Source organism: Hyperoodon ampullatus, assembly GCF_949752795.1.
Source record: "Hyperoodon ampullatus genome assembly, chromosome: 7".
Taxonomy (NCBI): domain Eukaryota; kingdom Metazoa; phylum Chordata; class Mammalia; order Artiodactyla; family Ziphiidae; genus Hyperoodon; species Hyperoodon ampullatus.
The window spans coordinates 11,996,706-12,021,720 of record NC_136920.1 but is presented as its reverse complement, the minus strand read 5'-3'; the positions used below and the strand labels follow the sequence as shown (position 1 = coordinate 12,021,720).

At 52.9% G+C, this 25,015-nt stretch overlaps 2 protein-coding genes across 5 annotated transcripts in view; both read right to left on the bottom strand.

Moving 5' to 3' along the window:
- Positions 1 to 11,571, bottom strand: part of AHNAK (AHNAK nucleoprotein) — a 96,718-nt gene extending 85,147 nt beyond the window's left edge. For 3 of the 4 annotated variants that reach the window (XM_079708962.1, XM_079708963.1, XM_079708960.1), the window contains exons 1-2: positions 11,538 to 11,571; positions 7,683 to 8,408 (exon numbers count right to left, since the gene is read on the bottom strand). The gene's annotated coding sequence lies outside the window, so the exon portion shown is untranslated. Of the gene's footprint in view, positions 1 to 2,447; positions 2,462 to 7,682; positions 8,409 to 11,537 lie in introns of those variants that run through there. The other variant, XM_079708961.1, reaches the window with a different exon arrangement.
- Positions 11,572 to 13,148: 1,577 nt separating this feature from the next.
- On the bottom strand, positions 13,149 to 23,929 carry EEF1G (eukaryotic translation elongation factor 1 gamma). Its single transcript, XM_079708729.1, has 10 exons — positions 23,913 to 23,929; positions 22,667 to 22,825; positions 21,931 to 21,994; positions 21,631 to 21,773; positions 20,980 to 21,123; positions 18,902 to 19,031; positions 18,299 to 18,503; positions 13,836 to 14,008; positions 13,618 to 13,742; positions 13,149 to 13,386 (listed from the first exon to the last, which is right to left on the bottom strand). The coding sequence occupies exons 1-10, from the start codon at positions 23,922 to 23,924 to the stop codon at positions 13,228 to 13,230; spliced, it is 1,314 nt and encodes a 437-aa protein (XP_079564855.1). The 5' UTR covers positions 23,925 to 23,929; the 3' UTR covers positions 13,149 to 13,227.
- Between the last annotated feature and the right edge of the window lie 1,086 nt (positions 23,930 to 25,015).

Genomic DNA, 25,015 nt, shown 5'->3' with positions numbered 1-25,015 from the left:
AGTCTGGCTGGTACAAGTTCTCAGCTCTGTGGGGTTAGCTCTGCAAGAAGTTGCCCAAACCAGGACCCCTGAATCACTGCTGTGGGCCCACAGCTGCAGCACTAAGCCCCACATGACTTCTGTGGCTACCTCTGTGTCCTGGTTCTCTGAACAATGTCCCTGCATGTAACCTTTAAAGACAGGGCTTTGGAGAGGGGCTCAGACACCCTCCAATCCCCATTGCCAATAGTCCAGACCCTTTGACTTCTGCTAGCCCAGCTCTCATGGTCCCAGGTCCTCTCCCCGCTACCTCATCCCACAGCTCCCAGCTCAGAGCAAGGAGGTACCCCCTCATCTTGGGGCTCCCTTCTACTCCCCACTCTACACACACACCCACCAAGTGCTGGCCCAACCCAACATCCCTGGGTGCCAAGGAGAAGGAAGCTGCCCCATTCAGCCTCGGAAAGGAAGTGAGTACCCTGCCCCACGGATTTCCCTCATGGGGGGCAGGGGAAGAGGGGGGGAATGAAAGCAGAATCTACTCCCTGAATTTAGACACATTACAGGTGAGGAGGCCCTAAAATGCCTTCCAAGGCATCTTCAATCTCTTCCTCCTTTCCCCGAAATCCCTCACCATCACCTGTTACCGCAGCCCTCCAATGTGTCACTGTGTCCCACAAAATCAACCCAATCCCTATCATGTGCTAGGCTGTGCACAGGGCATGCGATCCCTGCAGTCAGAGGCTGGATTCTAATAAACTGTTTCAAAACCAATTATTGGCAGCCCAGCGCTGTGCTGGGGACCCAGAGGTAAATATCTGGGTCCCTTTTCCTCCCGAAAGTCCAGGTCATTCTCTAAGGACCTCACTGCCATGGGAGGATCCCACTTCGCCTTTCCACAAATCCACTCCACAGAGCAGGGCACCCAGCGGCAGGCTCCCTGGGGGCGCCTCACCTCCTCCTCGGTGGCAGCCACGCCCTGTGAAAGGCACACACACAAGGCACACAATTCTCCGTGGCCACGACTCGCAGAGGCGCCAGAGCTGTCCCCACGTGGTGCTGGGGCCCAGCTAGTGCCGTGAGATGCCCCGTCTGCCCATTCGGCTCCCCTCCCACGCATGGGGCACAGTCAGCCCTGCTCAGACCCCACGTGTCCCTCGTGGCCAGAGACGCCAAAGGGCTGCGCCCCCGCCTCCCAAGGCACTGGCACTGCAGGGGGCGCCGAGCCCGCCAGCAGGGCCGGCCCTCGCACACTGCACACCCTCTCCCTGCATGGGAAAGCCTTACATAACACAGTTCTCTGAACACACCCTAAGCCCAGTGCCTTTCCAACTCCACGGCAGGACCTCGCCCCCCAGCCGCCTCTCCAGGAGCGCGTCTCTGGAGAGGAGGGCTCCAGCCAGGGAGGGCAGCTGAGCCCTCCTCCCACGCCAGCCGGGCTCCTGCCCCCGCCTCCCTAACCAGACCCTTCGCCCCCCTCCCCTTTGCCCCTCACCACTCCTCCCCGAGTTCTGGTTTGAATTAGTCACCGGCTCCAACCACCACATTCCTCAGGCTGCTGGCGCCGAGCCAGGCGCTGGGGCGGGGGCCGTCCCACCCGGCCGGGTTTGGGAGTGGGGTTGGGGAGAGAGCGCCGCCTCGGAAGGGGAAGGGGCGGTCCCGAGGGCTATGCCGCGGCACAGCCCCCCTCCCCGCCCACCCCAGGGCAGGCATCTCCCCAATTATGTCCCCCACCCCCACTCCCACCCGTCCCGCTGCCGGGCGAGCTGCAAACTCCTAGGCTCAACGGCCCCAGCGGAAGAAGGGAGTTTTCTGGAGCTGGAAACACACAGGGGCAAGACTAGGGCGGGGCAGCTGGAGGGAGGCTGAGGGGCCGCCCGGAGCAAGAAAAGAAGAGGCTGGTGGTGCAGAACTGGGTGGGGCCGGGAGGACCCGGGACGCGAAGTCAGGGGCGGAGGTGTGGGGCGCGGGGAGGGACGGCGGAGGGAGTGCGCGGCGCGGGGGCGCTGGGGCGCCGGGCGGGGCCGAGGGGCCGCGCCGCGATCTCGGAAACTTCTCCAGTAAACATGGAATAGGAACGGAGTAGCGCGCTGAGCCACCGCCCCACGGAGAAGGAGGGGGTGGGACAGGGGCCACCAGGCCAAGAACGGACGCCCGGCCGTGCAGCAGGGACCACAGTCAGCCCTCGAGAGAAAGACAGACTGGAGCAAAGCGCGCCTCGGAGCGATTTTCCAACTTTGCCCAACTTGCGCCCCTACCAGCGCCCCAACTCCGGAGGCAGAGCTCGGCTCCCAGGGCGCTACGCGTCGCCTCCCCGTGCGGCCCAGGGCTGCCCACCTTGCGCCGAACTGAATCTTCCCAGTGACACCCGCCCAAGGTGCCTCGCCCAAGCCCTGCCACCCACCTCCCCTCGCGCGTTCCCGGAGTCCCGTTCCCCGATTGCGCCGAGGTGCGCCCGGCGCCCCTACCTGCGCGCTCAGCCCCAGGGCACAGCCATAGCCAGCGCGGGGCCCGAGGTCGCGGTGCTGCGGCTGCTGCGGGCGGCGAGCCCCGGTCGGGGCGGGTCCGGCAGGGCGGGCAGTGCAGTCCCCGCGGCGGAGCTGCTCCGAGTGGCCCGGCCCCCGCGCGCGGAGGCGGCTCTTGTAACTCCGGCTGGGGCGGGCGGGCGGGTCTGCCCTGAGCGGTGGGGAGAGGGCGGGGCCGGGCGGGGCCGTAGCGGGGCTGGGACTGGTGAGCGGGGCCAACCCTGGAGGCACCAGGGAACGGGCTGCTAGGGCACTAGGGGCCGCGGGGACCCGGGGGCGCCGCACGTCCGAGGTGCTGCCTTCCCCTCCCCCCATCCACTGCCCCTCGGCCTGGCCCGGGCCTGGATCTACCCCCAAAGGATGCACTATGTGGCTTCTTCGGCAAGAAACTCCTCGAAGCTCCCTGAGGTTCATCCTCACAGCTGGAACTGCGAATCAGCCCATTTTTCAGGAAGGACCAAGGGGTTCAGGCTGCGGTTGGGGGGCTTGGGTGATTCAGCCGCGACCGCCAGCCTGACGCGGACCTTTGAGTTTTCTCTCAACACGGGCAGCTACCCTTCAAATCCTCGGCCCCAGGCTCCTCACTCGGTTCCCAGGCTCCACGCAGCCGCGCGCATTTCTCGCCTTCCCTCTTTCTGGGGGCCCCTCAGCCCCTCCCCCCACAGAACCGACCTGGAGACGCTCGCCCCACCTGCTGGAGTCAGGGTCACCAGTGACCCCCGTGCCACCGTGCTGCTCCGGCCTCTGCAGCGACACGGGAGTCAGGCCTGCACCCCTTGGAGGAGCAGAGCCCGCTGTCTACCTCCCTTTCCCCCGCTTTTCGCTTTCTACCTATTTCTTCTCCGACCCCCTCCCTCCACCGCCCCACTGGCCGGACGCTGAGTTTCCAAATTTAAGCCATTTCCCACAGGCACTTCTAACTACACGGAGATTTTATTAAACGCTTAATGACGGGGTGCAGGGGCCTTCTGGCTACACCCTCATTCGCTTCTCCCCCGTGAGCTCTCTTATCCTCCTTCCTGGATGGCCACCCACTACCCACGCGAAGCCAGTTTTCTTTCCTTCTGGAATGCTGCGTGCAGAAGGGAGACCCCAGGCTGGGGACCTGAGAAGACCTGGCCCCGGCAGGGAGCGCCCTCCTCGCTGTATGATCATGAGTGGGCTAGGGCTGAGACCAGCGGCCCTGTCCTCTGAAATGGCAAGCATGTTTACAGGCTAAAAATACCCAGCAGCCAACTCTGCTGCCAGCCCTGGGGGCTGTGTCCCAGGTCCAGTTACCAGCACAGGGTACAGGCATGGGGGAGGGAAGAGACAGCCAAAGGAGCCACAGACAGGCAGACACTCAGATAATGGACACAGAAAGGTGGAGACACATGTGTAGACATTCAGACAGGCATAGACATGCAGAGACACATAGTCAAAGCACAGACTTGGGCACCAGCATTCTCTCATTCTCTCTCTCTCTCTCTCTCTCTCTCTCTCTCTCACGCACACACACACACACACACACACACACACACACACACACACACACAGTGACTCAAACCCACAGCAGAGGCGGTTCCACCACCCATATCACAAGCACACAATCAGAAACCCAGACTTTCTGAAGAATCACCTCCACCTCCATTGTGGTCTGCACCCCTTTCCCAGCACCTACTTTATTTAAAGAAAAAATCTAAACTTTTCAACTTTGGGATGCTTTAAAAAATAAAAATAGAGACCAAGAGCTAATTATTTCCTTATACCAATGGCTTTTTAAATTTTATCTCATTTTAAATAACATTTACTCGGTTTTTAAATATGAACCAAGAATACAGACAAAGTGTCCTGTGATCCTACAAGTCGGATAATCCTTGTTGCTGTTTCTGAAACAAAATCAATACCTCCATAGGGTGAAGAATGTCAGTACAGAAAAGTAGAACAATAAAAAGTAGACGGGGCTTCCCTGGTGGCGCAGTGGTTGAGAGTCCGCCTGCCGATGCAGGGGACACGGGTTCGTGCCCCGGTCCGGGAGGATCCCACGTGCCGCAGAGCGGCTGGGCCCGTGAGCCATGGCCACTGAGCCTGCGCGTCCGGAGCCTGTGCCCCACAATGGGAGAGGCCACAGCAGTGAGAGGCCCGCGTACCGCAAAAAAAAAAAAAAAAAAGTAGACATCTCCCACCCACACCCAGTCCCTCTCCCCAAAAGTAATCACTGTTAACAGTTTACCAGAGGATTTTAACTTTATGAAATGAGTCATTTGGTTCCTTGAAAGTACAAGGGTTTCCAGTGCATATTAAGATGGGAGCTGATTTACAGGTAGGTTTTTCAGAAAGATAGCTCTGAAAAGATGGCCATGGGAGTTTGGAGGGAGGGGCTGGAGCAGGAAAGGAAGAGTGGGGAACGGGTGTGGATACTGTCCCCTCACCTTGGCTTGGGCGCCATCAGCCCCCCAGGAGTGAAAGAGCAGAGGCTAGTGTCCTGGGCTCAGAGCCAACTTATCTGCTCCATTGTTTGTTCTGGCCACCCTCTTGGTCAACAGAGAAAAAGGTGGGAGAGGATGGTCTGGGGAGCAGCCACAGAGCAGGGATTACTGTCCAGGTACTTCATTCAGGGGTAGGAGGGTCAGGATACCTGCTGGGAGGTGGTCCTGGGGACTGGCTCCTGCCCCATTCTAGGCTAGGAGGGTAGATAAGGGGTAACCTAGACCCTGCCCGCTACAAAGCCATGATCGTGCCTGCCAGACCAAAGCTGGGGTTTCTTAGGGTCAGCCTCCTCAGCCCAGGCGAAGGGAATATTTTCAACAGTTGGCAATGGTGCAACTGGAGACACACACTTTTAGAAACTTCTGCCAACCCTGTTCCTTCCGCCCACTGCTGTAGCCCCCAGCTTTCACTCCCCAAAGCTACCTCAGTGGGGACTGTGCCTGACACTGCTGCAGGCACTTGACGTGTCAGCTCGTTTAATCCTCACATGAAGGAAGGAAAGGGTCTCAGAGAGGGGCAGTGATTTAGCTAAAATCACACAACCCTCAGAAGCAGGAGTCAAAGCTCCCACCAGCATCTAAGCTCCACGAGGGCAGGAATTCTTTGTTCTCTGCTGTATACTCCATGCCTAGAGCAGTGGCTGGCACCAAGCAATCACTCCAGAACACTTGGTTAAATGAGTGAATGAATGAATGAACTACAGGTATAACTGGCCCCAAAGCCCTTGTTCTTTATACAACAGCATCCTGTACCCCATGATTCTCACGAGGGGAAGTCAGCTTCCCCTTGCTCTCAGCCCCAGGGAGCACTTCCCCCACGTGTAGGTCTCTCATGCAGCTGCACAAACATTCACTGTCCAGCACTGGGTCAGAGGCCGCTGGGGGTGGTGGTGCTGGTGGTGATTGTGCAGGTAATGGAGTACTTGGCAAGATGGAATCCCTGCCCTCAAGGCGCTCAGTCCAGAAGGAACTATCCTCTGATGCCACCTTACCTTGTACTCGAGTCCTATGCTTTGGAGAAACTGGACATTATCTTTTCTTACAGATCTTTTACACCCCTACCTTACTTCCCCCCACACAGACACACTATTTTTTAGTTATATGTCCCCTCAGTTGGTTCCAACATCGCAAAGAAAACCTTTGTTTCGGACTTCCCTGTCAAAATAAGGGCTCCCCAGGGATCTGAGAGGACGTGAGCCCTCCCCTGCCACTACACCATCCTTCAGAAGCATCCCACACCAGTCCTCCAGACTCACTGGAAAAGCTAGGTAAGCTCTAGGACTCCTCATCACTGGGATACCCTAGCTTCCCCAGAAGTGTCACGCCCTCCCTGGGGGTTCCCTGATATGTATGTAGTATGTGTGTGATGAACCCTGGGCTCCTTTGTTGCCAGGCAACGTGCCTCTGTTTTGTTCTTATTATGCCTGTTTCCATAGCTACCACAGAGGGGAGCTCCGTGGGCAGGCCCCATGCCAGGGGATTCCCCTTCCCCTCCCTTCTCTCCACAGTCCCCTTCTCTGAAATCAGTGTGTTACGACGAGGAAGAAAAGAAGCCAACTGCTCAAAGAGTCATCATGGCTTTTAAACTCTGATCCCAGAACGGAAGCGAAGTGTGCAGTCTGCTTGCAGTCTCTTTGAAAGCAGACTTTTTCCCCGGATGAGGGCCCTTTGGCATGTCAGCCTTAGAAGCACAGAAATTACTGTTACCCATTCTTCGAGCCATCTGGGATCTCCCAGACCCCACCTCTACCTCATACCCACACCAGCCCAGAGATGAGCATCCCTGCCAAGCACCAGGTCCTTCTCCATTCACTTTCATTGATTCTAATCTATCATCTTCCCTCGTGGAACAGCAAAATTATTGGGCGATTCTGGGATCCAAACATTATTTTCTAAGCAATTCTCAAACCCCAAACTCCTAACCCAAACCCAAAATAGGAAGCCAAATCAAACCATCCTCCTCCAGCTCAATTCAAATCCCAGCCTGTGTTAAACCTCAGGCTTCAAATAAGGAGTTCCTGAATTACGCAGATCAGACAGCTAGGATACCGGAAACCCTCCCATTACACTCAGTCCTAATTGAAATCTTCAGGCCCAAGCAGAACCCAAGTTAAAGCTGATTAGAGAACAAGAGATGAGACACAGGGCCCTGAGTAGAGACTCTGGGATGTACGAAGGCAAAGAAAGGCTGTCCAGGCAAGAGACGGGGAACAGATGTGAGCAGGGAGAGTAGGGCAGGTGACCACATCAAGACAGCTGGATTCCCAGCGGCAGAGAGAGATGGCCTAGAGGCACCTGAGCCGTGGGTGCCGGGATGCTGGGGGAGCAAAAAGATAATAGGAAATGGAGACTCAAGATTAAGGAAAAGAAGTGGCAAAACAGCACTGAATGAGGCTGTACAGGGAGGGAGGGAGGGAGAGAGAGAAAAAAAGAGCCCAGAGCTGAGCTAGGGACTGGGCGGATGGACTTGTAAACAGGAGCCGAGGGAGGGAGCTGGAATGAACAGAGCAGCCAACGCCCCAGGCAGCTCCCCTCCCCAGCAGGGAGCAGGGAGCAGGGAGGGAGGGGCTGGGAGAGGGGAACACCGGCCTCCTCTCTCCTGTTTTGGGATCTGCCTTTCTGCCGTCCTCTCCAAATTCCTCTGCTTTTCCCCCAGTTCCCCAGGGAAGGGAAGACCAGCCCAGGGTTCCTCTCCCTCCTGTGCCCATACTTCTCAAGTCCAGTTTAAGGAGAATCAGGCTGAGCAGGGAAGGAAGGGCCTAGGCTGCCCAGAGCCTGAGTCACCACATAGTTGAGGTTCCTGTCACTCGAAGTCCCGCCTCTGCTACACCCTGTGCCCTCTGCGCGCCCCAGGACTTGGATCGCTGGGCCTGCCCCTGCCCCAGGACCTGCTCCACTTCCATAAGCCTTTCCCGGGTCAGGGCTGCCTTAGTCGGGCTGCTGGCAGCCTTAGTTACAAGGCTCTCCTTGCTTCCGAAACTGTATTTTATCCACAGCTTTTTTTTTTTTTTTTTTTAGTTTTTTAAATTGTATTTATTTTTTGGCTGCATTGGGTCTTTGTTACTGCATGCGGGCTTTCTATAGTTGCGGCAAGCGGGAGCTACTGTGGTGAGGTGTGTGGGCTTCTCATTGCGGTGGCTTCTCTTGTTGTGGAACATGGGCTCTAGGAACACGGGCTTCAGTAGTTGTGGCACACAGGCTCAGTAGTTGTGGCTCGTGGGCTCTAGAGTGCAGGTTCAGGAGTTGTGGCGCACGGGCTTAGTCGCTCGTGACATGTGGGATCTTCCCGGACCAGGGATCGAACCCGTGTCCCCTGCACTGGCAGGCAGATTCTTAACCACTGCTCCACCAGGGAAGTCCCTGTCCACAGCTTTTGAGGGACGCGTCCTCCTGCTCTTCTTAGGAGCAAAAGTGACTCGGTGAGCGGCTGCAGGAACTGTGGAAAGAGAAGCATGCACCCTTGATGAGTCACTTCCCCTCTCTGGGCTTCAGTTTTCTCTTGGGCGAAAGAAAGGGACTACTTGCTGTGGTCTCCCCGAGGTACATTCTGTAAGACTGAGTCAAAGAGATGGAAAGTTGCTATTGAAGACAGCGGGATAAAAGGGGCGTGTTTGCTAACCCCTGTCTTAACAGTAGGAGTGGATGGGGTAGGGCACAGGAACCGCCACTATAGGGCAGCCAACCCTCTAGGCAACTCGGTGACTCAGGTCCCGAATACAGGCCAATGGGCAGGAAAGCACCCCGTGACTCTCCTGTGAATCAGGGGAAATGCAGATCTCCCTGGAGAATGACTGGCCAGGGTCCCGCTATAACCAACTCTCCCTTACACCTACAAAGTTTCTGATCCCAGTGTGGGCCCCACGTCTTTCGACGAGCACCCTAACCTCCCTGGTCTAGCTTCCACTCCTCCTGCCTGGCCTTGGCAACCCCTCTGCCCTCAACTCCGTAGCCCTCCCTACCCTCCAATGGCTCCCCTGCCCTGCCGTGTCCCCTCGTTTACCCCTTGGCTCTGCCCATTCTCACTATCCACCCCCATCCAGGCAGAGCCAGCCAAACGATTGCAAAAGGGCTGAGCCAGCGGGAGAGGCCCTCACATGACAGCTGTTCCTGCTGCAGAGGGGAGGGGGCAGCTGGAAGTAGAGGGAGGCACATTCCATGGGAGATCTGATCAGAAATAGCCCCAAACCCTTAATGACCATCCACCTCGGCTCAGCGCAAGGCCTGCCCATCGTGTAAAACAAAGTAAGGTCAACAGGCTCCCTTTGGAATCCTGAGGAAATCAGCAAAACAAAAGGGGGCGGCTACATGAGGGGAGAGGGCTACAAGAATGAAAAAAATCCAGGAACAGGTAGAGATCCAGGGTCACCAAGGATACCTTTGCCACTGAACCAGCCCCACCTGCCCAAGGCGTTCTTTCTCTTAACAAGAGATTCAAATGAATACAGAGCTACTCCCCAGCAACCCCCATTACCCCCACTCCACCCACCCCTTGCGTGCTGAGGCACTGGGACACCCCAGTCATTCCACTGGAGTAAAACAACAGCCTTCTCTGGGAGCCATGCCAGCCTGATTAGAGCAAACAGACAAGAGCAGGTGGCATACTTTCTCTAACCTTTCTGGAGCACCAATATTTTAGCTCCATAGCATTAGGGGAAGAATAAATAAGGTGGGTGCCCCAGAATTACATTTAAACATACAGAGAGGGGACCTCCCTGCTGGCACAGTGGTTAAGAATCCGCCTGCCAATGCAGGGGACACGGGTTCCAGCTCTGGTCCGGGAAGATCCCACATGCCGCGAAGCAACTAAGCCCGTGCGCCACAACTCCTGAGCCTGCGCTCTACAGCCCACGAGCCACAACTACTGAGCCCATGCGCCACAGCTACTGAAGCCCACGCACCTACAGCCCGTGCTTCGCAACGAGAAGCCACCGCAATGAGAGGCACGTGCACCGCAACGAAGAGTGGCCCCCCTAGCCGCAACTAGAGTATGCCTGCGCACAGCAGCGAAGACCCAACGCAGCCAAAAATAAAGAAAATAAATTTATTTCAAAAAAACCCCAAACCAAAATACATTAGAGGACCAAAGCAAGTTGGGGAAGTTACAGTGTCCTGCAGGTACCACTGATGGGGTGAGCCGGGGAAGCCACAGTCACCCAGGAACACCCATCTGATGTGTGGAGGGTAAGTTCGGGTTCTGAGGACATGCCATGAAAGGCTGCCATGAAAACCACGGTATTAATTTCAGAAATGACTGGGTGGAGTCTTCAAAGCACTTCACTCCTCTCCCTTCAACATTCTAGACCCTTCCCCCACCCTTCAAAAGGGGAAGTGGCACATTTGGGGCATGTGGGCAGCTGGTGGGATGGATGGGTCTGACCCAGTGTGAGCAGCAGCTGTCCAGCTCCAACCAGGACATGAGGAAAAGACAACCTAGGTCTTTCCTGGAAGAACTTTAAAGGCTTTTGACTTTTTAATAAGTGACTTAAGCAGAAACGCCAACAAAGCTAAAATAAACAGCCGCTTATAACCAGTATCTACTGGTTTATCTACGAGCTAAACCAAGTATCGGCCTCCCATTCACACTCCAGCCACTGTAAAGACTGTATCTGCAGTCAAACGCACGTCTGAGACCCGGCCCCCTCTCCAGTTTCTCACCCTCCCTTTCTGGAGGCTCTTGAGATTTTGCTCCGTAAGTGGGCTCCTTCCCTCATCCTATCCCATTTCTCCAAGATCCTGCCCTGTCCTCAGCTCTCCACCCACTCGCAGCAGCCCCTTCCCTTTCCGCCCCGCGACCCCAGCCTCTGCCGGCCTGAGCAGCACAGTGGGCGCGTGGGCGCGTGGGCGCGGGGACGCCAGCGGTAGCGTGGGCCTCCCCGGCACGTCTGTAAAACGACCCCACCACGGGAGACGTCCCCACGGCGCAGGCTCTCACTGGCTGCGGCTAGGGAGCCGGGCGGGGCCGAGAGCGCCCACACCCCGCACTGGGAGGAGCGGGGGGCGGGGCTCTAGCAGAGCAGCGCGGAGGGCGGGGCGGGCACCAAGCGGATCCTGGAGAGATCCCGAGTCCTCAGGCGGTGCGGTGGTGACTCAGGGCTCCCCGGGGCAGGGCGGGGACCGACCCAACTACAGCTGTACTCCCCCTTTCCCCGCCCCACATCTGCCCTAGAATCTCCTGATGTTAATCTCTTTCTTGCCCACCCCGGCAGAGTAGAGGCCCCCCCCCACCTTTGGAGGCCAACAGCAAACCTTCCTGAGGCCACAACCCCCCCTCCTCTGGGCCTCCCACCCCACCTCCTGCTTTTGGGTCCTGGCCCTCCCCCAAGCGCAGGCCTGGCCTCAACCAACCTGGCCACACTCCTCGGCACCAAACCGCCAGAGCTAGAGGCACAAGAAGCAGGACGTGTGGGTGAGTCACTCTTCCTGCAGTCTCAGAGGGAGGCTAGGAGGCGGTCCAGCGCCCCCAGGCCAGAACCGCCGCCCCCCATGCACGTGGGCTGCCAGGCCCGCCGCTGCCCAAGCCGCCCCCTTTTCCCCGGGCCTCTCAGGCCTAACCCCGCAAACCTACTTGCACAGCTCAATCTCTCCTGCCTCCATCTTCAGGTCCTGGGAAGATTAAGGATACCAGGAAGGTCGTGAAAATTACACAAGCCAAGGAGCAGAGGGTGTGGAGGGAAATGGAACCCGGGAGGGGAGTCTGACCGGTTCTGTGAGGCCCAGGCAACCAGCTCAGGGCACACCCTGGCCAGCACCTAGCACTTTTAGCTCCTATCCTAGAGGAGGCCAGAATGCTCAGAACCAAGACAGGTGGCAAGTCTGGAACCAACTCACAACTACCAAGGAGCAAATTCTGAGCAAGAATCAACCCATCCTCACCCAACTGGATTCCAAACCACCACTCTCCCCTGCCCATTTGTTCACAGAACCCTAACTGCAGTTAAGGTACCAGCGAGATTACAGTCCTACTCCCTCAAAAGCTAGCAGCCCCCACCTGTACTGGGAAAGATCACCTTCTTCCCCTCCCAAGCCAAGACCCCCTGCCCTTGCTTTGTGCTTGGACGTAAGGGATGGGAAAAAAATAACCATTCAGAAAACCACAACCTGGAGACCAAAGCCTCAAAATGTGAATCAAACCAGGTTTCCAACTTCACCTGAGCTGTTAAATTTACAGGGAGATTGTTAATGCTCTTCAGAATACACGGGAAAGACGATCAGATTAGGGGCAAGTGATCTCTGAAAAGGGTATAATAAAAAATTAAGCTCAGGGCTTCCCTGGTGGCGCAGTGGTTGAGAATCCGCCTGCCGATGCAGGGGATACGGGTTTGTGCCCCAGGACCGGGAAGATCCCACGTCGCGGAGCGGCTGGGCCCGTGAGCCATGGCTGCTGAGCCTGCGCGTCCGGAGCACACCGCAATGGGAGAGGCCACAACGGTGAGAGGCCCGGGTACCGCAAAAAAAAAAAAAAAATAAGCTCAGAGAAGCAAAAACAGCAACCACCGGTCTGAGCAGGGTTGTTAGAAGACATTTATGACTGCTCTACATTGCAGGAAGCGCTAGGGCGTGTTTAGGGTACAGGCTCCAGTGACACCCACTGGGTTCAAAATCCTGTCTCCACCACCTAAGATGTGATCACAGGCAAGTTGCTTAAATCCCTGAGCCCCACTTCCTTGTTAGAAAGTAGGGATACCCCAGAGATAATCCGTAGCCAGGTTAGGGGCCACAGGCCAGTATCTGTTCCAAGCAGTCTCTTCTCGCTGTTTGTCTGAAGTGTTGAAACTATGACTCTTGGGATACGGCTGCTGCCCCACCTCACAGGGCAGTTGTGGGAAGTAGCGTTAAGTCGCTCTGCATGCTGTGCTCTCACCCCATCGGCAGGTATTCTCCCCCTTCGTGCGGGAAGGTCTGGAGTTAGGTAGTTACAAAAGCCCCGTGTCACCACCTCTTAACTACATCCAATCTCTCCCAGCTAGGATAGAAGATGGTCATCACAGGAGAGGCAAGGCAATTAAAAAAAAAAAAAAAAAAAATCAAAACTGAGGAGAGGCCTCTCTTTCTGCTCTTCTGAAGACTTCTCTCCTACACAGGGAGGTCCTGCAGGTATAGACAACACCCTGCTTCAACATATCTACTCCCCTTTGAAGAAGCCATCACCCAACAAAGGAGGCAGGGCAGGAAAGGGTTCAATGTTCAGTTTCCTTTAATGACCCCCATTCTCCCTGAAGGGCAGGTGCAGGCAGCTAGGCGACGGCAAGAGATGTTCATTTGAAGATCTTGCCCTGATTGAAGGCTTTGCCCACATGCTGGAAGTCCCCATCCCAGGAGAAGTATTCTCGAACCAGCGTCTGGGTCTCCTCGCTGCTGGGATCCAGTTTCCGCCATGTGTATGACTCATAGTCCACCTGCCAATCTGGACTCAGCTGGGGAGAAAAAGCCAGGTAGAAGCATGTGGTCAGGTTATCGGCTGCTGCCCCACACCTGTTATTTCCAGCGCAGACACCCGTCATCAGACCCCAGGACTCCTGTGAACATGACAGCTCCTTCATGGACACATGCCTTGAACTCTCGGGAGTGCCCACCGGCTCAGGAATACTTCCCAAGCCCTCACCCCACCCTAAAGAGACAAGGCCCCTCCCCTGCACCCTCCTCACCGGAAAGGCAAGCTCCTGGCCTCGGAAGACCCAGACCCCGGAAATGGAGCTGCTATTGTTGGTTCCAAACAGAATGACACTGGCAAAGGCATTCTTCCTCAGTTTGTCCAACCGCTGGAACATTCCTGAAGGGCAAGGAAGAACATTCAGCCTTTGAAATCATGTCACTCACTACCTCATGTCCTCCCTTCCTCTTCCCAGAGCCACCCTCTGCTCACCAGTGATGAGGTTGCAGCTCATGAAGGTCTGGGTGAGCTCTTCAGGGAAGCGGTACTCGGAGTACCATAGGGACCAGCCATCTTTATCAAAGTGCTCCCAAAAGTACGGCAGCGCCACAGAGAGTGTGTCCTCGTTGGAGTACTTGCGCTTAAATTCATCCAACACAAAGGTACTGAATGAAGGAAGAAAAGCAAGGAGATCAAGGTGGAGAAGGTCCTACCGCGGCAACGGCAACGTTGCCGTGCTAAGAGAAGCTAAGGGTGTTTCCACTCAAATTTACTGCTTTAAAGGTAGAGTCGCTGGGGGCTTCCCTGGTGGCGCAGTGGTTGAGAGTCCGCCTGCTGATGCAGGGGACACGGGTTCGTGCCCCGGTCCGGGAGGATCCCACATGCTGCAGAGCTGCTGGACCCGTGAGCCATGGCCGCTGAGCCTGCGCGTCCGGAGCCTGTGCTCCGCAGCGGGAGAGGCCACAACAGTGAGAGGCCCGCGTACCGCAAAAAACAAACAAAAAAAAAAAAAAAAAAAAAAAGGTAGAGTCGCTGGATTGGCAGATGTGTATCACCTTCCAAGGGAGGAGAGCTGGGGGGTATGAGAGGCGCCCAGGGCATTCCCTTATCCCCCCACCCCCAGCTTAAATATGCTAGGCACGTGGAGGGTGGGGCCCAGGATCTGCCCGAAGAAAGGCATGGCGAGCTGCTGCCCCCTGGTGGAGACTCACAGCGAGGACTCCTTTTTTTTTTTTTTCTGGCCAGCCCCTCCCCGGGCTCTTTCCCAAGAGTCACCCTCAGTTCCTGACTCACCCAAGTCGCTGCCCCCACCCCTCCCCACCACACAGGCCTCTTCAGGTTACACACACTATGACAGCAATGTAAGCGAATGTTTGCAAAGGGCCTCCACCCCAAATCCTACACCCGTGTCCTTTAGTTACTCTGCTCAGAAACAAGTTCAGGTGATCTTTGAAGCAATCTGGCACACTGAGCTTCAGAATAGGAGAGGTGCCCCCCCACAACGGTAGGGCTTCTGGTTTTTTTTTCTTCTTCTTTCCTTCCAGTTATAAAAACACATACTAACTGAAGAAAATCACCCACTTTGCCAGACAAGATAACTAATATTTTAATGTATTTCCCACTGGCAGTTTTCCAAAGATGATGCATGTAATTCTGTGCCCTACACAATTTGCTCACTTAATACTGCCTGGCTAACAAGAACGTTTTGCAGATGTTTTAATGGCTAAATAATCTTCTGCATGAATGTGCCATAAATCTATTAAACCCCCTTATACTGAATGTTTAATTGGTTCAATTATTCATTAGTATATAATCAATGTCAACAAACCCTAGAGTCAGAGAACGTTACCATCCCTCCCTTTACAAATAAGGTTAAGTGGTGTGACTTGCTCACTGCTGCAATGTAGCAAAGCAGAGAATCTGTCCTTTAACCGGGGGTCCCAGGTTCCTTCCCAAATGCACATCAGAGACCTCATCTGAGGTGCTTTACTTCCTCAACCACGCAAAAAGTAGGGCTGGGGGGGACTTCCCTGGTGGTCCAGTGGTTAAGACCTCACCTTCCAATGCAGGGGGTGCGGGTTCGATCCCTGGTTGGGGAGATAAGATCCCACATACCTCAGGGCCAAAAAACCAAAACATAAAACAGAAGCAATATTGTAACAAATTCAGTAAAGACTTTAAAAAACAAACAAACAAAAAAAACAGTAGGGCTGGGGAGTTTTTCTTCACTTTCTCCTGAGCTGTTTGAACTTTATTATTTATGACCATGTGTCCATTTTTCTCCCCAAACTGACCACAGTTGGCAGATTGGGATTGATATATGTATAAAATGGATAACTAGTAAGAACCTACTGTATAAAAAAATAAATAAAATTCAAAAAAACCCAAACAAATGACCACAGAGTTAGGGTAGCTGGAAGGCCTTCAAATTAACTCTGGACAAATGAGTCTTGTCTTTGAAGACATCACCTTTGAGTCATTAAGAATCCTGGGGAAAACCATCTTGGCAGCCCAGGAGTACACCATGGTAATGCAACAAATAAGTACTAATAAGCACTCCCAAACGATACAAAAAAAAAAAAAAAAAAAGGGCTGGGGCTTCCCTGGTGGCGCAGTGGTTAAAAATCCGCCTACCAGTGACTTTTGTAGTGTTGGAAATGTTTTTAAATTGAATTTTTGTGGTTACACAGATCTATAAATTTAGTTAAAGGCATTGACCTATATAATTATAATGACTGAATTTTATATGGAAAATTATACTTCATAATGGAAATTATACTTCAATAAAACTGTTAAAAAAAAAAAGAATCCACCTGCCAACGCAGGGGTCACAGGTTCAAGTCCTGGTCCGGGAAGATCCCACATGCCGCGGAGCAACTAAGTCCGTGAGTCACAACTACTGAGCCTGCGTGCCACAACTTCTGAAGCCCACACGCCTAGAGCCCGTGCTCCGCTACAAGAGAAGCCACCACAATGAGAAGCCCGCGCATCGCAACGAAGAGTAGCCCCCGCTTGCTGCAACTAAAGAAAGCCCGTGAGCAGCAACGAAGACCCAACGCGGCCAAAAAATTAAAAAAAATTATTTTTAAAAAAAATGCTGGGCTTCCCTGGTGGCGCAGTGGTTGAGAGTCCGCCTGCCGATGCAGGGGACACTTGTTCGTGCCCCGGTCCGGGAAGATCCCACATGCCGGGGAGTGGCTGGGCCCGTGAGCCATGGCCGCTGAGCCCGCGCGTCCGGAGTCTGTGCTCCGCAACGGGAGAGGCCGCAACAGTGAGAGGCCCACATACCGCAAAAAAAAAAAAAAAAAAAAATGCTAAGTTCGGGCTTCCCTGGTGGCACAGTGGTTGAGAATCTGCCTGCCAGTGCAGGGGACACGGGTTCGAGCCCTGGTCTGGGAAGATCCCACATGCCGCGGAGCAACTGGGCCCGTGAGCCACAATTACTGAGCCTGCGCGTCTGGAGCCTGTGCTCCGCAACAAGAGAGGCCGCAATAGTGAGAGGCCCGCGCACCGCAATGAAGAGTGGCCCCCGCTTGCCACAACTAGAGAAAGCCCTCGCACAGAAACAAAGACCCAACACAGCCATAAATAAATAAATAAAATTTTTTAAAAAATGCTAAGTTTATTAAAGATTTTAAGTTTACTGCCTGATTTATTTTCTGTCCAGTGTACAGATCCAATATGTGTGAATATCTCTAGCTATCAGCAGTACCTATGTTACAAGGGCATACATACATAATTTGGGTTGGTTATCATAGCTTACTTCCAGATACCAAAAATCCTGCTCACTCTTGACCTGCCCCTGTGCTAGATTCAAGGTAATCACTTTGGTTCGGAAAGAAATATATCCTTAAAAAGCAGCTGCGTTAGGAGCCTTCTTGTATGAAGTACCTGGGAGTAAGAGCTCTCAGCTGCACCCCAAGTTGCTCCCCAAATGGGGAAGCAGCGGTTCCTGAGGGCAACCATCCAGTACTAGGTCGCTTACAACTCCACATACTTCTTATGCCTACCACCAGCGCGTGCTCCTTCATCCCATATACAAACCACGACAAAATGGGGAGGTCAAACACTGCTGCACCCCAACAAACCAACTAGTGAAAGGATAGATGGCTTTAGGAAAGGCAGAATGGGCAAGAAAAACAGAAAAGCGAACTAAGTGACGTGACCACGGAAAAGACATTTCTCATATTGCTTGAAATTCTAATAAGGTGACCCGGAGCAGTGACTGAAGAAAGATTTGATGGTAAACAACTGGGCAAGTACTGGCTGTACCACTTTTTTCACACTAAAAATCCCCCTTCACTGTATTCTTTCTTCCAAGAACCCCTATGGTGACTGAGAAGAGGACACAGACGACCACCCCATTTACTTCCTTCTCCTTGCGGGGTTTAACTCCCCCACGCTGGGAAACAATAAAACAGACAGGCACTACGTAGCCATGGTCATCATCCTTTCTCTTAAAGTGAGCAATTTTTATATAGGCTGATGCATCAAAACAGCAAAAAGACAATCAAAGGACACTGACATGGTGTCTGCTGCCTCAGCAAAGCCAGCAAAGCAGAGCAGATGGAGGCTCTCTGCATTTTCTTCCTTCCTGCAGCCCTCAGTGTATGAGTTCCAAGCGTTCTCAATCTCAAATCCTAACGTGCGCACACAAGACCAATCAATTCACCTCCACACCGAATTCTGGGCCCTGGGCCCATCTGCTTTCTTTGCTAGAAGGGGAGTTCTGATATCCTCAAATACCAGATGCATTCGGAACTTGTTTTCTCCTTTCAAAAGTCACCCAACCCTTGATGGTAAAGTCAGGAAGCTGCTTTATTTGCAACTAAAATACATCTTTCAATTTTATATGGACAACCTAAAATCCTAGGCACTAGCAGTATGAGGGGGATGCACATAGGTGAGCACAGGCCCTCCTGGGCCCCATGCCCCCTACCCTCCACCATCCGTACCTCTTGGGCAGGTGAGCAAAGGGATCCTTGGCCTTCGGCTCAGCAGCCAGCGCCTGCTCACATTCATCCAGCTCCTCCTCAGGAGCAGGGGCAGCTGCCTTCTTCTCCTCTTTCCGCTCGGCCTGGGGCTTCTGCTTCTCTTCTCGAGAAGCTTTCTCTTTCCGTGGGGTGTCCTTTTTAGGCTGGCTCTCTGCAAACTTTTTAGCTGGTGCAAAGGGAAGGAGAAAAGTCAATGTCTGGTCTCTTTCCACAACCCTCCCAAGCCAGGCACAAGCAAAGTAATGGAGGAAAACTGCTGGGTGGGACAGCTAAGGGATCTAGACGCTACACTGCCTGCTACCAGTTCACAGTACATCCTTGAGCAAGAATGCAACCCTCAGCTACAGATACACGTGCATCATGATTCTACATATTAACACAAATGAGTGGGAGCATGTGTGTGTATAAGACAAGTAGTATCACAAAATACTAGCTGCTACGTGCAATGCCCTGCGTTCTGTGGATCCACATAACCCAAAAGCTAGACAGGAAATCAAGGGGTTAAGACTGAGCAGACCAGTCCCCTGACCCTGCCTGCATGCTCCCCTACCTCCTCAGACTTACCATCAAATTGGGCCATTTTCTCACAGAGTTTCACCTCCCCCAAGACCGCCCGGAACTGGGGCTGGTTAATGCAGGTGAGAAACCAGCGGTTTGTATTAGAGAAGGCCTGGCGGAAAGAAGGCTCCAGAACCTGCCAGGATGCAAGAGTGGACATATCATCAGCGGAGGGAAAAATCCTGACGAGTTTCCAGTCAGAGCCCCTTGTTTCTTTCTACACCAAAGCTCCAGCTTCCTTTCAGCCCCCAGAACACCAGCTTTCCCTGGAGAGCTACTGCCCACTTACCTTACTAATCTCTCTCCTGCAGTCCAATCCAATTTAATGGATGCTTGGTCCCACCCTCTATTCAGTATGAATCTACCTGGTAGGAATATTTATATTGTGCCTTACTCCTTTTACAAAGCCATTTCATACCTATAATTTCACATGTCAATAAAACTTAAAAGACTGGGACCAACAGAGAACTACAAACTACTCACTTTGCCAAGCAAATAATGAAAACTATCTATATGAACTATGTGATGTGTGAGAGATATATACATGCATCAAAATTCAGAAAGTAAATATTCAACAGCAAAAGTTTCAGAATAACAGAGTGCTTAAACTCAGCTTCATGAAAAATTCATCTACCATTTTTTCCATTTGCCACGATCAGAGGGAAAATAATCCTGTCAAGGATACATCACAGTCAGCTCTGTACTGCTGGTTCTGCAGTACTTGGGTTCAAATCCTACTCCACAACTTCCGGGCTAAATTTCTTTCACCCACACAACAAGCAAAGACTCACTAAGATTGTCCTTGTTATGCCCTGGCACAGGCTCTGACACGAAGTAGGTGCTTTATTCTTTGCTGTTATCACATTACTATTCTGGTCCAGCAACAGTCCAAGAGCTGCTGTTTAGGAACCAGCAATGTGCCATCTTTAACCCAATAACCTCAACAGCGATTATTCCTACCCTGGTTTTATAGCTTCCACAGGGTGAAAAAAGAGGACTAAACGAATCCACACACACCCTCCCCACAACAACCAGTAAGTAGTGAAGTCAAGAACTGATCCTAGTTTTGCCTCCAAAGATCTTGATGCTGAAGCTATCACCTCTACCTCTGTCTTCACAACTAAGCACAACTGGGCAACCTGAGAAACATGGGAACAAACTAAACACATTAGCTGCCAAACAGAAATTAAGGGCAATAGAACAGGATCAAACTTCTCAGAAGGAGGGAAAGCAGTCATGGTGTAAGAAGACAGGGTTAGAGGGTCTCTGGAAAAAGAGAACCAGGCACTTTCTTGACATGAGAAGCCATTTTTGGCCTAAGCCATTTTATGATCTGAACCTGGCTGTAATGCTTGTCCTTGAACAGGTCTTTGTAATTAATGATCTTAAGGGAACAAAAGAACGCAGAAACTGGGAATTCCCTGGCGGTCGGGTGGTTAGGACTCCGCGCTTCCACTGCAGGGGGCACAGGTTCGATCCCTAGTCGGGGAACTAAGATCCTGCATGCTGCATGGCATAGCAAAAAAAACAAAACAAAACAAACAAAAAAAAATGCGGAAACAACTATTATCAGGCAAGAGAAGTAACAGCAGCAAAGATAGTGTATCAGTAGTAGACTCCCAGTTCTGTTTCAATAGTAAAGATTAGCCTGAAGCCCTCAACTACCAGATCAACTGGAACCTAAGGGTTGATGATGATGACATTTTCTGACCCTCATGAATTCAATCAGCTAAAGCTCAGACTGTCAACCACCCAAGGCCCAATCATGAGTACGCATGTACCCTTAGCTTAAAAATTTCCCCAGTTTTGCTATTGGGAAAGATCCCTAGTGTTTTCCTTTCTTGTTGAAAGTAATCAATCCTTCCTTATCCTGATCTTTGGCTTCGCTGGGTCTTCTGGCTCAATGCCCATCAAGAGGCCAGTCCGGTTCTCTGTTAACAGTGGTACTCAATCCTGGAATTCCTGAAGACTAGCTATTGCCTCAGACTCCCTCACATCAGCAGGATACAGATAACCTGGCAGGCCTGTCACTCTGTTTCTAATCCCCACCTACCCCGTCAACCCAGATTCTTTATAAACTTCACCTGTTTATAAAGCCACAACAGGGTGCAGACAACTGTGATGTCAGCCAGCGTCACACGTTCGCCCACCAGAAAAGTCCTTGTCTTCAAGTGAGCATCCAGCAGCCCCAGAATTCGCCTCACCTCCTCCTTTGCATTCTCTGTGGCCTATTGATTTAAAATGGTCAGACTTGGCAGTGGGTACCAACCCTTGTCCCTGCCCTTCTCCCCCAGTAATAACTAAGGTAGCTGTTCCACTGAGTCCTGGCTCCTTCTAAATGTATCGCAAATGAAGCTCTCAATGTTAAATTTTTTCATGGCGCAGTCTGGCTTCATTTCCCACTGTATTGATCGTAGGCATATATCTTTCAATTTTAGAAGGAACCTTAGAGGTCATCTGGTCTAACCACTCCCTTACCATTTGGTACAACCTTTCTAAAGCAGAGGCCTCTCGTCTGGCCACTCAGACCTCCCACCTCCACTGGGTCTGTCTGACAAAGAATCCATATACCATCAACAGCCCAGTGCTCCAAACTGAAAGCTCAAAGATTAGGTATTTATTATGCACATATTCTTGGCATCACCCTTCCTCAATCTTTTTTATTTCTTCCTCCCTGATACTGAGGAGCTGACGCCACCCCTGCTCTTAGTTTCTCCCCAAGTTCCAAGGCTCACCTGCTTGTTGTGGTGCATGATGCCCAAGGTGGGGAACACCCAGGTACTGGCTGGGGGAACTATGTCGCTATCAGCAAAGCTCACCCACTGCACCACCTGGGCTGCTGCTTCGGGAGTACTTCCCCGCAGCTCCTCGTTGCTCACTGCAGAGGCGGAACATAAAGGTCAGAACTTTGGGGCTGTGTCAAAAGCCAGTGCAGGTCCCTGAAAATTCCTCTCCTTGCCCGCTCCAGCTCCCCTCACCCTCTCCTGCACCCCATCACCTCCAGACCCTCCCATTCCCCAGCCACTGCAGATTACCATAGTAGGCAATGGCATTGCTCTCGAACACACAGAATCCATCGTCACCCTCAAAGGCTGGAACCTGGGGACAAAGCAGTCATAAGTAAATACACAGCAGTTTCTCACTAGTCAAGCCCAGGGACTCAATCGTTTTGAATCAAGTTTTTTATACAAGGCTGAGAACCCTTGCTGACCAAACTCTTGACACTATCTGAAACTTAAGAACCAAAAGTAACTTACCATCCCCTACAATCTGAACTCACATAAGAGACCCCCAAAATTTAGATATTAGATGTTTGTATATAACCTCAGTCAAATAAGCAAAAGGCAAGAAACCCGAGTCCGATATTTCTGTGTCTATATTATCCCAAGTATTATAGTACTCCCCCACTGCACTTGATCTCTTCTACATGTAGCATGGTTATTTATCTATCTCTGTAAGCCCCTTGGGGCAAGAATTCTACTCATAGCAAATATTTGATCTATTTGCACTGAGATCAGTCAAAACTGATCCTCTCTCCCACAAAGAAGCCTGTGAATTTCATAGGAAATGACTGAATAGCTGTGTACTATTTTTAACAAAGAAATCACAACTGTCTCAAAATAAAAGTTTTTTTAAGTCTCTGAAACATGAAAAGAAAAAAAGTAACATGGAAAGCTCCGTTTTAAAGATGGAGGTCATCTTCAGAGTGATGGAATCTCAGTTCTCCTTGGGTTCTCAGGACCAAAGGCCCCTCTCCACTTTCCTACTCACCTTGCCAGCAGGAAATTTACGGAGAAATTCGGGGGTACGGTTGGTTTGGCCAAAATGGAAGTGGGGTGGTGCGGAGAGCACGCGGACCTGAGCCCCGCTGTACTGAGCGGCAATGAGGGCCTTGAAGGCCCTCCAGTTTTCAGGATATGTGTACAGGGTCTGTGGGGAAAAGGCGGGGAATAAGCCATTAATGACTAGAAGGGTCCCAGTCCTAAGTGTTACCCGGGAACAACTTCCCCGAGTAATCCCAATCTGCTTCGACTCACTCTTTTACTCCCTTTGGTGAACCAAGTTAGTTCTTCAGTATCTGCAGTCTTGTGTAATCAGAGTCCTCCAAAATACGAAGAGAGAACTACACACCAACTGCTAAATAAAGCTTGTTGACAGATGTGACCTTCCGTAAGGACGTCTCTGGAAGCGTTCTCGTCCCCTCAAATACATCTCTAAGAAATGCAGAACTTCTAGCTCCCTCAGACTCCATCTGCCGACAAATACACGCCCCTCCCTTCCCAGAGCCCTTGTTCATTCATTGATGGTCACTGAGCGCCTGCTTACTCTACTGAGCCGCTCACCCTTCAAAAGCATCACCCTTGTTTCCAAGACACACACACCAACCAAGACATTTCCAAGTCCCCTCCGAACAGCCACTTAGAGACCGAATGGCATCTTCTCTTCCTAAGCCAACTCGGTCTCCCTAAAAAACCTTTCATTCCTTGTCACGCGTACCATCCCTCCGGTCCTGTCCCGCAGTGAGTTCCCAGGGGTTTCCTTCTCTCCTTCTATTAACGTGGCCAGCGGGGTCCAACTGGTCTGACTCCAGCGTCCGGAGGCTCCGCTCGCTGCCAAACCTCCCCGCAGGACGACCCTTAACCGTGCCCACAAAGACCCTCCTCTTCCCTTGTCCCTCCTGTTGCCCCACAAAACGATCGCAAAAGTTCTGTCAACCTGCCCGGATCCCACGTCTCGAGAAGGCAACGAACCGAACTCCGTTCTCAGGTCCCAGACTGCCAGGATCTGGCATCCCTCTTCTCTCCTACCCCAGATCCTTCCACCTCTTTGGCCTCCCAGAGCCCCAGCCTCAGTTCCCCTCCGGGGCCTGGAAGCCCTAATCTCCAACAGTACGGTCTCTAGACCCCGGATCAGTTCCCCACTCGGCTCCAGAAACCCTCTGACGCCGACTGGACCCACTCCGGCAGAGGATGGCGTCGGATAGGGTGACCTGGATTGCCAGAGCCGGCAAACTTACCCCAGCCGCCATGGTGATTCCGCAGAGAAAGGGGGTGGGGCTCTTCGCGCTGCCGCAAAGTAAGCCGTCAGGGAGAGAACGGTGCGGGGAGGGGGGGAGAGCCGTGGAGAAACAGCAGCCGGAAAGCGAGGACGGCAGAGAACGCTTACACACGACAGTTCGGTATCCCGCGGCAGCTGAAAGGAAACAGGAGGTGGGGCCTGGGACCTGCGCGGAAAAAGCTCGCGCCTGCGCGGTGAGGGAGGGCCAATCCGAATCCCGACATGGAGGTAGCAGGCGTGGAGGGTGGGGAGACTGTGAGAACTAGCTGGAAAGCCGCCCCTCTGCAGCTACGTGGCAGAGCTGCCAGCCCGGCATCGCGCCGGGCCCCAGAGGCGTTTCCCTCCGGGTCGCGGGGCCCGCGGTGATTTGATGGAGGTCCTGCCAGACCCCCTAACATCGTGGTTGTGTGACACTCATAGGAGCGGAAGCAACTGCGTGGAGGTGGCGGGGTGCCACGTTCCTTTTGTTCCGGCTCTTTCTAGAGGAGAGCTTGTACATCTAACCCGAGCCCAAGTCCGAAGCCCTCTGTAAAAATGAGGTTTTTTTCCATTAAACGACCTTGTAGCTCAAGGATGCTGTTACTGCTTAGAAGAGGCACTAGTCTTTGGGCCTGCAACAAGGGAGGGGCTGAGGGAGAACCCAGCCACGTCCTGTCACCCCGGAAGGGCTGACAATTCAATGGATGGGTCGCCCTTTACCCACGCTCAGATCTGAACCCAATTTAAGAACAGGATGAATTCTATTAAGTGAGAGAATGAAAAACCCTGAATCCAAATTTCAAGCCCTGTCACCATTCGTAACTCTGGGCAGTAAGGTAAATGTGGAAGCAAACTTGGTACTTCTCAGGTGCCGCTCAAGCCACCCACCCAGCACTCCATCTTTCCAGAACTCTACTGAGTGGGTCCAGGTGCCAGACACACACTCCTCCTGGGCTCTGAAGGAAACATACTGAGAGGCCTATTTTAGGGTGGCAAGAGAGGGTACCTGTGAGAGGCTGCATGAAGCACTGGGGGAAGGAGGATTATTACCAGGTGGAAATTAGCAGAAACTAGTGTTTATTA

Excerpts from the sequence above, each read along its gene's own strand:
- EEF1G (XM_079708729.1), bottom strand. Across the intron at positions 21,774-21,930 it reads CAATGCCATTGCCTACTATG|TGAGCAACGAGGAGCTGCGG; the intron begins GTAATCTGCAGT and ends CCGCCTCTGCAG. Across the intron at positions 21,124-21,630 it reads TCATGCACCACAACAAGCAG|GCCACAGAGAATGCAAAGGA; the intron begins GTGAGCCTTGGA and ends TTAAATCAATAG.